We start from the raw sequence: 12,460 nt of genomic DNA on the forward strand, positions 1-12,460 counted from the left end.
ACAGGGGGTAAGATGGACAGCACCTATTCTTCTCCGGGCTCTTTCAGGCTGAATAATCCTGGTCTTCATCCGGAGGGATGTTTACATGTCCTGGCTGTCATCTTTGGCACATGTTCCTATTTGTCATTGTCTCAGTGCCCAGTAGTTTTATGTCCCAATCTAGGTCTAAATGTTGCATGGATTTGGGATACCCAGGCTAAGCTGTCCTTGCCCTTAGCTCTCCTAATTCATACAAAGCTCAGTTCCCACCGCTGTCCTTTATCTTTACAGTTTCCAGATAAAATACAATTCACCTGGTTACATTTAATGTCAGGTGTAATATGTAGGTCACATTTATACTGAAATATCATTCCTTGTTTATCTGATACTCAAATGTAACTGGATATCTTATAATTTTATATGTTAGATCTATTCTCATTGGGACTATTCCCACTGTTTCTTAGAATCACATATAGCTCATGGGGGAAACTAAGGCCCTTGATTAAGGTCACATTGAAGATAGCAGAGGATGGAGAGCTGACTAGAAACCAGGACCCCCAATACTTCAGGCAGGACCGCCTCCTAAGGGACACTTCTGTGTTTCTCAGATTCTGTGCCTGCCACATGACATAGCGACCAGTGAGCACGTCTCTGCTGCTCTGTGGCCTTTGCCGGCCCTGTCTTTCTCTGGCTACCATCAGTGGCCAGAGATTTAATTTGCCTTCACCTACAAAGTGAAGCACTTTTTGTCTTTGTGCCTGGAGGTCACAAGGCTAGACTTGAGCTGCATGCACCCTTTGCCCTGCCCCCTACTTCACCACTGAAAACTAAGCCAATGTCCCTTTTTATGTTCAAGTCTGGGGAAACTTGGTCTCCTCCACGAGCTGGCCAGGAACTTTCTATCCAGGAGTTCAAGTGAAAAGGGACTATGAGTCACCTATGACTTCCAGAGGATGTGGGTTTTCAGCTGAGCAAACAGAATTCCATGCATTTATAATCATTTCATGACATTCAGGTTTGTTTTTTGCCTGTCTAGTCAACGGAGGTCATTTGCATGCAGACTGTAGCCAGCTTTCCTGTCCCTTGAGTCCCTGTACAGGAGGGAGAGTAAGAGAAGACAAGCTAACATTTATTGAGCCTCTGCCTGCTGGGGGTGGGGGGAGAGTGTTGGACTTGCATTGGACTCTAGGAGTCGAGAGATGCCCACCAGCTAGCAAATAGAAGGGTGGGACTTGGTTCTGAATGGCCCCAGGACTGGTAACTGCCAGTGGCTTCTGGTAGACTCTTAGGTGACAGAACCTGGAAACAGCCGCTTGGAGTAATCAAAACCTTCTTTCTGGCTGGCCTACAGGAAAGCTGCCAGACTCTAGAATGTGCTTAACAAAGACACTATCTGTCTTTTTTTGTTCAGTGACATTCAGAGAATTTTGGCTTCTTTTTTTTTAAATTACTTTTTCTTTGCCCCTCATGGGGCTTGACTCAGGGCCTGGGCACTGTTCCTGACCTTCTTTATGTGCAAGGCTAGCACTCTACCACTTGAGGCACAGCACCACTTCTGGCATTTTCTGAGTCATTTATTGGAGGTAAGGACTTTTCTGCTTCGGCTGGCTTCAAACTGCAATCCTCAGATCTCAGCCTCCTGAGACTTGAAGAATTTGTGATCTAGCCAAACCCCCAACATGTGGCATAGTGGATACATCCATATATTCTGTCCCTAAAGGGTCATTTCTTTGTAAAGCAAGGTCAGGGACCCAAATCACATCTCCCAAAGCCTCTTGTACTTGACCCTTTTTTCAAGGATGAATTGTCACAATAGCCCTGGGAAGGTACCAGTGGTAGCATCACTGAGACTCAGAGAGAGCAAAGCACTTTCCTGAGGCCACACAGCATGTTTGCACAGTTCCGGATCTTCCTCCCTGCCCTGTGCTGTGGCTATTAGACCTTGGTGCTGAATGGAGACAATGGATGTGTGGAGATGTGGGCTGGGTGATGCCAGGTTGTGCTGATGTAGAGAAGGTGCTAGTGAGAGGTCCCTGCTTTGGGCTTCTCCTGCTGATTCCCTATCACTTTCTGGAAAGAGGTGCTATTTCCTGCAGAGGAGGTTGCTAAGGGTGTACAAATGGGACTTAAATCCCTCCTTGACACTCCTTAAACACTTCTGTCTGGCCCTGTCCTAGGCTGGATGCTGGGGTCACACATGCTGGGGCTTCTAGGCCTAGTGCCTACCGATGGGCTAGTGGCAGGGAGGTGGTAATGAGTGGTGATGCCCGGGGTGTTGGGAGGATGGGCCTCTGGGGTTGGAATGGTGATGTTCACAGAGGGTATGAAATCGAATAGGCTCTGGCCCAGCTCACAGGCTTAGGAAATGGTCCAGCAGGGTCAGTATGTCACAGGAGAAGAGGAAGTTCAGACAGGAGAAAGACATATGAGTCTTGTACCCATGTCTGCCATAGGGTCTGGGAAGACCCCATGGGATTCCTTTCAGGGGTCCTAGGAGCCCTGAGGAAAATTATCCCTGAGTCCTTTGATGGTCAGTAGCCAACCTATAGCTTGTGAATGTGGACTCACATTATTGTCCAGTCCTCAGCTGTTACTTGCCTATCTCTTTAAGCCTTGGTTTTCTCATCTGTGAAATGGCTTGCTGGAGGAATATCTAAGCTACCAGCCCTGTCCCTGGCCTGGAGCAAGCTGTCCCAGGAAGGTTTCCTTGGAAGCTGAGTGCAGCATAGCAGGGGGGTCTGAAATGGTTACAGATGTGGCTAGCAGTGGTATGAGTCCAGAGATGACAGACAAAGTGTGCAGTTTGGCTCTTGGGGCCCGAGGAAGAGAGGGAACAGAATCTAAGATAAGGGGTTTTTTTTGGGGGGGGGGCATTCACATAGCAGATAAATGCTTTGTGAGTTGACCTCTCGTGATAGTGGCTCCCCTGCTTTCAAAGGCCAACCTAGGGGTCCCACATGAGGAAGACCTGCTCTCTGCTAGCTGCCATCATCTTCCAGGGCTCCATGGTCTGTCTCTTGGCCCCAGATTTTTGTCTCCCTTGTGATTGTGCTCATGCCAGGTCCCTGCTTCCTCCGCCTGCCCCGCCCCCCCCCACAGTACAAGCAGGCTCCTCCATAAAGACACAGAGGCTCTGGGGGAGATGGGGCTGTGTCTCTGCTCCTCACAGCCCCATATAGGCTGTCACCCAGCCTGAGTTACATCCAGGCCCCACACAAGCAGCCTTCGGTCCAGAGTGTGGAAGAAAGCCCCGTGTTCCTGATGCCTCCTCTCACAGAGCCTGCTCTGGTGATGGTACCTCAAGGGGACTGTGGGCAGCCACCTTCATCCTAGGAAGGGGCAGGCAGGGTGGGAGAGCAGCTGAGATTGTTTAAAATGCTGACTTTTCCTCTCCACAGCAACCAGTTGATTTGGCTTTTTTCTCACTTTCTTCTGTCCCTCCTCTCCAAAACCTGACAGCAGAGTAGCCTGGAAGCTCTTGGTAGAACTGCCCAGTGTAGATCCCTGATCTCTAAGACTCTCGGTCTCTTCCTCTCTAAAGTGGATATCATCACAGAAGAGATGAGAAGTGACGGTGGTCTCATGTCAGGGGCGTGGTCGCTCACATCCTAGGCTCCTGTTGCCACATTGAATTTCACCAAGCCTTCCTTGGAGGGGCCTGGAAGCAGGTTTTATTAGCGTAGACTCCAGATGGGAGGTGATGCTATACCCAGTTGGATGGGATCTTGAACCTCCAGAGAGGAGGAGCTTTGGCGAGAACACACTGAACACACCACCAGGACCAAGGCTAGTCTGGGTTCAGGGGTGGGGGAAGGGGAGAGGTACTGAGAATGGCCTCAGCCAAACCAGGTTGCATCTATGAGTCTTCATTTCTTCTTGTGGGCTCTTGGCTTTTCCATTCCACAGGGGCAGGCAGGAGCGTGATTTCCCACTCTGCTCGGCTACCCTCCAATATCACCACACAGCCTTAATAGCAGCCCAAGACCTCATTCTGAAGCCTGGCTACCTGGGGCATGTTTGTGCAACCGGTGCATCTAAACTGTGCCCCAACCTCAGAATCCTTAACAGGGACCTCTGAGGAGCTTTAATTGGGGTGGCAGAGAACTGAAGCACAGAGAGAGCATATTAATTAACCGATTGGGTCAATCTGAGGTCCGTCAGTCAGTCATAGAGGATGTGTAGGGAGAGAATAGAATATCCTTGGAGATTCTTTCTCTGGACATATGCTTAATATGATGGCTGTGTGTGAGGATGGTTAGGAAAGGGAGGGAAGTGTGCCATTAGAGAGGAAGAGGGTGGGCTACTTAAAAAATAGATTCTTCTGGGGCCGGGAGTTTGGCCTAGTGGTTAAAGTGCTTGCCTAGCATGCATGAAGACCCGGGTTCGATTCCTTGGTACCACATACATAGAAAAAAGCCGGAAGTGGTGCTGAGGCTCAAGTGGTAGAGCTCTAGCCTTGAGAAAGTCCAAGGACAGTGCTCAGGCCCTGAGCTCAAGCCCAAGACTGGCAAAAAAGAAAAAAAAGAAAAACGAAAAAAAAAAATAGATTCTTCTGACATTGCCCCATTTGTAAGGAAATTGAAAGACTTAGAAAAATCATATTAAGTGAAGTAAGCCAGACTCAAAGAAACATAGGCTTAGTGGTTTCCCTCATTTATCATAATCAGTAGAAACCTTGGGCTCTCCTAGCAGAGATTTACAATAGAACAAATCCTAGATACATAAGGCCATATAGAATGATGCTAAATGAAAGGACCTCCAGGATATAGAAACAAAAGCCATATAATGAGTGATTGTTGTCTGTAATGTACTATGTTATCTTTCATCTCTTTTGCAGTCCCTTGGTTATCTCATATTATTACAGTATTTCACCTGTTTATCTGATATATTGTATATATGCATATTTGGTTATTTGAAGTCGGATAGGGAAGGAAGGAAAACAAGATGAGGGGTGGGGGTGGGGGGAGGGAAATGGGGACCAAGACATGAGAAAGTGTATCAATGTATGTGAAGTAATGGACCTTCTATCTGGTGAATATAATGTAACCCTTCTATTAATTGCAATAAAAATATATGGAAAAAATAGATTCTTCTAAGGTGACCTCTCACACGACCTTGGCTCATTTGACTTCAGGGCTGCCTAATTCTTTGCTGCAGATAGGAGAGAGTGGTTGTCCTGCACCTCACAAGATGCTTAGTGGGTTTTTAGTCTCTATCTGATAGATTCCTGTATTCCTGCCCCGCTTAAGTTGTGATAACCAAAAATGCCTCTAGGCATCACCAAAAATGTCTCTAGACATCACTAAGTTTGTTCACCTGCTACATCAGTTCTTCTTCTGAAACAGCACTGGGAGCCATGGCCTTGTCTGCCCCCAGTTGTTAGCTAAGGACACCAATATGCCACACTCCCTCCATGTCACATGGTGGCAGAGGAAAAGACCAAGTGGCAACTGCCAGCCTTCCATCTGATCTGCCTGCATCTAGGTCTGCTGCCTTCCAGGACCCAAGCTGATCCCTGCACCCTCAGAGCTACTGCATTGGCAGCTTTGCTCCTTCCTTGTTGCTCTGTTGAGGAGCTGTGTGAGCCTCTGGGGTATCAGGCTGTGCCCTTGTCATTTCACTGGCAGAAGCCCAGTTCTCAGTTATGCTTCATTTAGCCCTGGAAGCCACTGTAGTGAGAGGACTCCTTGTTCCTCATTTTATAGAGGAAGACTGAGGTTCAAAGAAGTCAAATGAAAGGCCCCAAATCCTTTCAGTGGCAAGGGATGGAAATCTAACCTGTAATGAGAAGTGGTAGGCAGGGACTGGGCTGGCATGAGACCTGGAGGAAATGACCAGTGGGAGGGACTTTTCCTATATTTAGGGCATGTGTTTTGTTCCTCAGAAGCTCAGTTCCCAGGACCTCAGGGAACAGTACTCCTAGCTCAGACTCCTAGAGCCTCTCCTCACTGTGTCTTCTTTTCTTCCTAGGGTGACATGGGAGCTTTGGGTCAGCTTGGCTACCCAGGACCCAAGGGCATGAAGGTAAATGTGGGCTCTTTCAGTTCAGATCCTGCCTGCTGGGCCCCACAGAGGGCAAGCACCTCAGTTGGCCCTGGGGAGACTACCCCTAAAGGGCTGGACATACTGTCTGATCAGGAGCTCAGCTCTGTGGCCTGAGAGAGATTGATTCCAGTATGCCACTTAGGCCAGATGCCTTTATTGGATGCCACACCTTGAACTAAGCACAAATGTGGTTCTGGGCCCAGAAAGTTCCGAGGTGGCTCATTACCAGGACAGTGGGAAACCTGGGTCCCTCGATGGGAAGAGCAGGTGAGGGACAGAACACACTGTGCTAGGACTACACTCCAGGGACAACCTGGTTTGGTCCACTCCCATCCCATCAGCATCTTCCTCCTTCTTGACTTGTGCCCAACGTGGAGGCTCACAGCTATGTCTCCCAGCTCCTCCATACTCCTCTCACCATTAGGACAAAACCCTGAGTGAGGAATCAGCTCCTGACTATGCAACTCTGGGCCTTTGCCTTGCAGGGGCTGATGGGCGGCATGGGGGAGCCCGGACTGAAAGGTGATAAGGTGATGGGAATTGTACTGTACTGTGGGTTATTGCATGCCCCCTCCAAGCATGGGCCCAGCTCTGCCAGACCTCCTGAATCCATGCTCCCAGCTTCTGCCCTCCCCCTCTATTCCCAGGTGGGGCTCAGGTGGACGGCTCTGGGGCCTGTAAGCCACAGCAAATAGGAGAGGAGGACCACTGAGTCAGGGTCAGGTTTCTGAATAGTGATAGCAAAATGTGGTCAAGGTGAAGCCTGGAGGGTGGATGGAGGTTCAGAGGAGGTTCAAATAGGCCATGCACACATGTGCCATGGCCTGGGAGCCAAGACCCAGAGAGCATACAGACCCATAGGAACCTGAGCAAGCCTGAGCCCCACCTGTCTCCCCAGCTGTTACAGGGTTGGGGGCGGGGGGGTACAACTGTTTTGCAAACCCACTGTTGAACTCTTCCTGCCACACCCTGTGCCAAACCATGTTGGAGTGGAGAGATGGGTCTTGAGGTCCAGAGCAGAGCATGCACCTGGCCGGAATCACACAACATTAGGATGACAGATGGGCAGGGCGTCAGCAGGCCCAGTGGCAAATCCCTGCCCTTCCCAGCAGACTCTGGATGAACAAAGGACTCCAAGGAAGGTGTTGAGACCTTTGGGACAGCATCTCAAACATCTCCAAGAGATGGAGGGGCTGCCTGCTACTTAGTCCCTCAATGGCCAGCCCCCTTCTGCACCATCTGGGACAGCTCAACTCCTCCTCACCAGGGACAAAGGAGCAGGTGCCACGTGCCAGACACCAGTGAACATATTACTTGTATCATCCCATTCACCACCAAACCACAGGCCAAGGCGTTTGCCCAAGGCCACATGGCTACCAAGTAGAGGGTCAGGCCCAAAACCTAGGCACTCCAGAGAGTTCCACCATCAAGCTGAATGGAGGCTAGATGGTCTTATGAGGCTCTTGGCAGTCACCTGCTCCAATACACAGCTGAGAGACAGACCCAAAGAAGAAATGAGGTTTATCAACAGGATCAGGGGAGCTAAACAAGCCCTAGAACTATCAGGAGCTTAGAATATCTGGGAAATACCCCAATATGGAATTCTAGGCTGCCAGCCGAGTATGATGCTGATCCCAGCCTTTTCTCTACCTTGCCTTCTCCTTTGTCACAGCCCTGTCTGCCTCCCCTTACTCTAGCTCCATCCCCCAGCCTGCTAGACTTCTCTTACAGCCCTCCCCTTAATGAATGGGTCTTTGTTAGGAGTCTGAGACATCAGAGCTATGGAAAAGTTAGTCATGGTCAAGGAAGAAGGAAGCTGAAGATGAGTGTATGGGCGGGCACTGGGCTTTCTTTCCATAGGCATTTCTGCCCAACCAGCTTCTCAGCACTTAGCAGGGAGGACCATGGAAACACACTTGTAGCTGCTGGCAGGCTGCCTGAGAATTCATATATATTAAGCTCTGGAAAAAGAAAAGGAGGAGGAATTATTGTCATACCTATGGTTTTGAAGACAAGCAAGGAAGTCTTGAAGGAATAAGTCTTGTTTGATCACACACACACACACACACACACACACACACACACACACACCACTTTCTGTTTGGAAGATTCTCTAGCCTAGAATTCCAGATTTTCCTTGACCCTACCTGGCCCCAGTTTACAACTTCTCTGCCTCTCTCTCTCTCTCTCCCAGTCTGGAGATACATTTTGAAACCTTGTACTCAGGCTAGGCTCTCTTTCAATCCGTTCTCTTGATTTCCTAATGTGAGTTTTAAACTTTCCTTTTTTTTTCTATTTTTTTTTAAGCTTGTCACTCTTCCTTTGCATATTACTAAAAAAAAAAGTTGCTTGATTCCTCAAGCTACAGGATGTTAAGCAGGCTTTTCCAAATTGGAAAAACTAAAGTAAGTTCAAAAACAATCTTCTTTTCAATTGTGGCTTGTTCTGCCAAAGAAGGCTCTGCCAGTTATGGCTTTGGCTGCAGTGTAGGCTTTCTGTGATTCCTCATTCTTCGTCCTGCTGCAAGCGCTCCATTCGGCCTGATTTTGCTGGTGCCTGGCATTTACTAGAACATGACTGGATTAAGAAGTGAAGAAAGCCTCCCACAGCCAGAATCTGTCACCAAGCCCACAAAATAGATCCTTTTAGAAAAAAAAAAAAAGATGCCCAGTCAGATGCCAGTGGCTCACACCTGTAATCCTAGCTGCTCAGGAAGCAGAGGTTTGAAGATCTCAACTCAAAGCCAGCCCGGGAAGGAAAGCTCACCTAGAACTGGGTACAACAAGCAAAGAAAAGCACCACCCAGACAGGTGTAAATTGGAATCAGTTTGCACAGTCTTCAGAGGCTAGCAGATCTGATTTCTTTGGGAGCTGATTCAAGTTAGCTCATCAGAAATAGACGGAAGCTGATCACTGCCACCGGAGGAAGAAGTGATAGAAAAAATATGCAACAGCAGACACTAGCTGTCAGAAGCCTCTGTGGCAGGGACTTTGTACCCACTGGCTCCCCTTAACACTGTGTGACAGCACTCATTGCTGCTGCAGAAGTTGAAGGATACAGAAGCCACTCTTCAAGTGTCTATTCTCCAAGAAAGGTTGTGTGATCACGAAGGCTACTCAGCTCCTGCTGGGCTTTTCCCCAGCCCTCTGAGAAGCCTAGTGTGGTGTGGGTCCCCCCCCCCCCGGGCTAAACTAGCTTCTCCCCTGGAGTTGCTTCCCAAACCCAGATGCCTGTCTGTGACTCTTAACAGGCTGCTCCTAAACTCTCTTCCCCCTGGAGAACAGCCTCCACCCCACAGGGCTGGACCTCCCATGGCCCCCCTCATAATCTTCTTTGCTGGTGTGTACTCAGGGTGAACAAGGAATCCCAGGTGTGGCAGGAGACCCCGGCTTTCAAGGAGATAAGGTAATTGTGTGCCATGCTTCCATGCCCCATCCAGCTCCCTGCTCTTCTGGTCCTAGCTTCCTTGCAGCATGAGCATGGATCTGCCCTAGCAAGCCTGGCTGCAGACCAACCCATCTGTTCCATCCCCCGTCCATCTGCTTGTTGCCTCTTCCCATGGACCAAACTTACTTTCAGTCCTCTAGTCTCTTCCCTTCAACCTGCTTCTTCACTGCCCCAAATTGTCCTTCTGAGGACATGCTGGGCTCTGTGCTCCCACATCAGCCATGGATCCCTAATACATCCAGAGAAACCCTGTTTGTGGGGCCCTCTGACTCTCTCCTGCCCCTCCTCTTCATGGCCCTCTGCTTCAGACCCACAGAAGGTCTGTATCTCAGCCCTTTGCATATACTGCTGCTGGTCTAAAACACCCCCCCCCCCCAGTCTCTACACCATTCTGCTCAGAGACCATTTCTTTCTATCCTGGGCATCCGACCTGTGCCTCTGACATGATACCACTGTCAACTCTGGTTCTAGGGATTCAGGTTCAGCTGCTGCCAACTAATGGTTTCTGCAGACAGGACCCTAGGTGGTCCTGACACAGCTCTGCTCAGGGCCCTACACTTCCCAGTGAATGTTTAAGGCAACTTGAAAGGAGGGAGTCAGGGAAGGAGGAAGCTGGGGGGAGAGGGAGGAAAGAATTGGCCTTAAGTGAACATGGAATGAACTGTAGAAGCCTTGATTTGAAGCTCCTCTGTTTGTATATCATACCATGTGGCCATGTCTGACCTCTCCTAGCCAGCTCACCCTTCCCTCTCTTCTGGACCTATCCTGACCCAGCCTCTGTGGGTCAGTGACAGAGCCTCTGTGTTGTGACACCCCAGCTAGGCTGGGGTTTCCAGACCTCCCTGTCTGAAGGATATTGCAGGGCTTCATGTCCCTCGGTCCAGGGAGGGCAGACCCCTTAGTGTCCTGGGTCCAGCCTTGGGGCCCAGGCAGGGAGGCTTGAGCCAAGCCAGAAACCATGCTGGGGAAAGAGCAAGAGACCCCATAGTTGATCTCCAGTTTCTATCTCTTTCTTACCCCCTTCCCTGTCCTTTCCAGGGGAGCCAGGGGCTTCCAGGGTTCCCAGGTGCACGCGGGAAGCCAGGACCTCTGGTAAGTCTTCTTCCTTCTCCCTACTAACCCCTAGGCTTGCACATTGGCCTCAGGAGTAGAAGCTGGTGACTCTCCAACTGGCCATAGAGTAAGGCAGGAACAGGGCAGGAGAGGCCATTTGCCTGTGTTTCTGATGAGGATATTGAGGCCTAGGGAATGGTTAGTGTGCTGTACAGGCCCCATTCACCATGGGTTTGATGAGAATTCGACTCTGACACTTGAGGGCAGCCGTTCTGTTGCCCCTCTCAGACACATGTCACCTCCTAGATCCTTTGTGACTACTCCTCTAAGGGGTGCCAACGCCCCAGAAGCTGGAAGGAGTGTTACTGTCACTCCTGTTCAGTAGATGGGAACCCGCAATTGTGAAAGATGGAAGGGCTTGCCTATGGTCCTTTAGCTGGTAGGCACAGGAGGAGACAGTGAATTAACTAACTGCTCTTATTAGTGCATTTAGCCAAATTTCATCCATGTGTTCTAAAACTTTCTCCACAGCCAGGGATAATGTAGGCTTCTAGCAGAATGTGGGGTTCATTCACCCCAGCCTTCTTACAGGGCCCTCTCTTCTACAGGGTAGAGCTGGAGACAAAGGCTCTCTGGGGTTTCCTGGGCCCCCTGGACCTGAGGTACGTTCTGTCCTGTCTCTGTATGTATGGGATTGTGTTGGAAAACTGAGGCCCTGAGATGAGGCAGGACCTGCTTGAGGTTGCACAACCATGAGAAGGAAGGCTGACAATAGAAAGTCCTAGATCAGGCCGGGTCTGGCAACCCATTTCTGTAGTCCTGGGTGCTCAGGATTTGGAGAGAAAGAGGACTATCATTTGAGGCCAAGCGGAGAGAAAATCTTCTCAAGACCTCATCTTAACCAATAGAAGCTGGATGTGGAGACATGCACCTGTCACCCCAGCTATGTGACAGCTATAAATAGATTGTGGTCTGGAGCCATCCCTGGGCAAAATGATGAGACCCTACCTGAAAAATAATGAATGTAAAAGAGGCTGGGGACATGGCTCAAGTGGTGGAGCAGCTGCTTAACAAGTATGAGGTCCTGAGTGCAAACTCCAGGATTGAAAAAAAAAGGAAGGGATGGAGAAAGGGAGGGAGGGAAGGAAGGAAGGAAGGAAGGAAGGAAGGAAGGAAGGATGGACAGACTAGATTAGCTCTCTGTGCTTTTGTATCTCTGCCCTTCCCTCTTGCCTAAGGACATTGCAAAGCTTTGGGGACCAAAAGGTGTTCTCAGAGCCCTTCTCCAGCTTGGTGGTCATTCTGGGTCTGGGGTGACTGGCCACAGAATCATCAGAAGAACCTTTTGCCCATTATACCTTGGCCCCTCAGAAGCTCCCAGGCTCCATTCACAGAGGCCCCTCTGGACTCCTGCCCCAGTCACCCAGGAAGGTCTAGATTCTGGTTTGTGGCTAGAGAAAGCAGCAGTGATGGATGGATTTGACACTTCTGTCCTAGCCATTGTCAGGTTCAGGGAAGTCCTGATAGCTGCTGGTCACATGAAAACCATCACAAAGAGGCTAAACTGGCAAGGACCACCTCAAGTCCACTTTTGTGTGGAATGATGCCAGCTAGATGAGCTCCCCTTGCCTTGTCTCTCTGGATTGGCATGTTATTGAAACCAGGGCCCACTCCAGCCAGAGCCTTCTTTTCCCCCCAGAACTCTCAGCCTCTGCACCTTGCTCCTCCACAAACTCCCCGTACCCGAGGCAAGTCAGGCTCTGTAGTTCTCTAGAGCTTTCCAGAGATGGAAAGCTTGTAGGATCTCCTGATACATGAGGCCATGTTTCCTAAAAGCCGCAGTCCGACTTTCCCTTGTGTTGACTTTGGCCGAGACACAGCCCTCTCTTTACACAAATGGACCTGGCTTCTCCTCCATCCACTGGTCACTGTGGA

The 12,460-nt window shown here is 49.8% G+C and overlaps 1 protein-coding gene across 1 annotated transcript in view; it reads left to right on the top strand.

Annotated features, from left to right (window-relative positions):
- Col27a1 (collagen type XXVII alpha 1 chain) overlaps positions 1-12,460 on the top strand; it is a 109,987-nt gene that overhangs the window by 46,528 nt on the left and 50,999 nt on the right. The window contains exons 15-19 of the mRNA XM_090330485.1: positions 5,950-6,003; positions 6,510-6,554; positions 9,377-9,430; positions 10,511-10,564; positions 11,134-11,187. Coding sequence (XP_090186611.1) covers positions 5,950-6,003; positions 6,510-6,554; positions 9,377-9,430; positions 10,511-10,564; positions 11,134-11,187 — 261 coding nt within the window. The remainder of the gene's footprint in view (positions 1-5,949; positions 6,004-6,509; positions 6,555-9,376; positions 9,431-10,510; positions 10,565-11,133; positions 11,188-12,460) is intronic.

The sequence above is a fragment of the Megascapheus bottae genome, chromosome 3, assembly GCF_031878675.1.
Source record: "Megascapheus bottae isolate mThoBot1 chromosome 3, mThoBot2.hap1, whole genome shotgun sequence".
NCBI classification, from domain to species: Eukaryota; Metazoa; Chordata; class Mammalia; order Rodentia; family Geomyidae; genus Megascapheus; species Megascapheus bottae.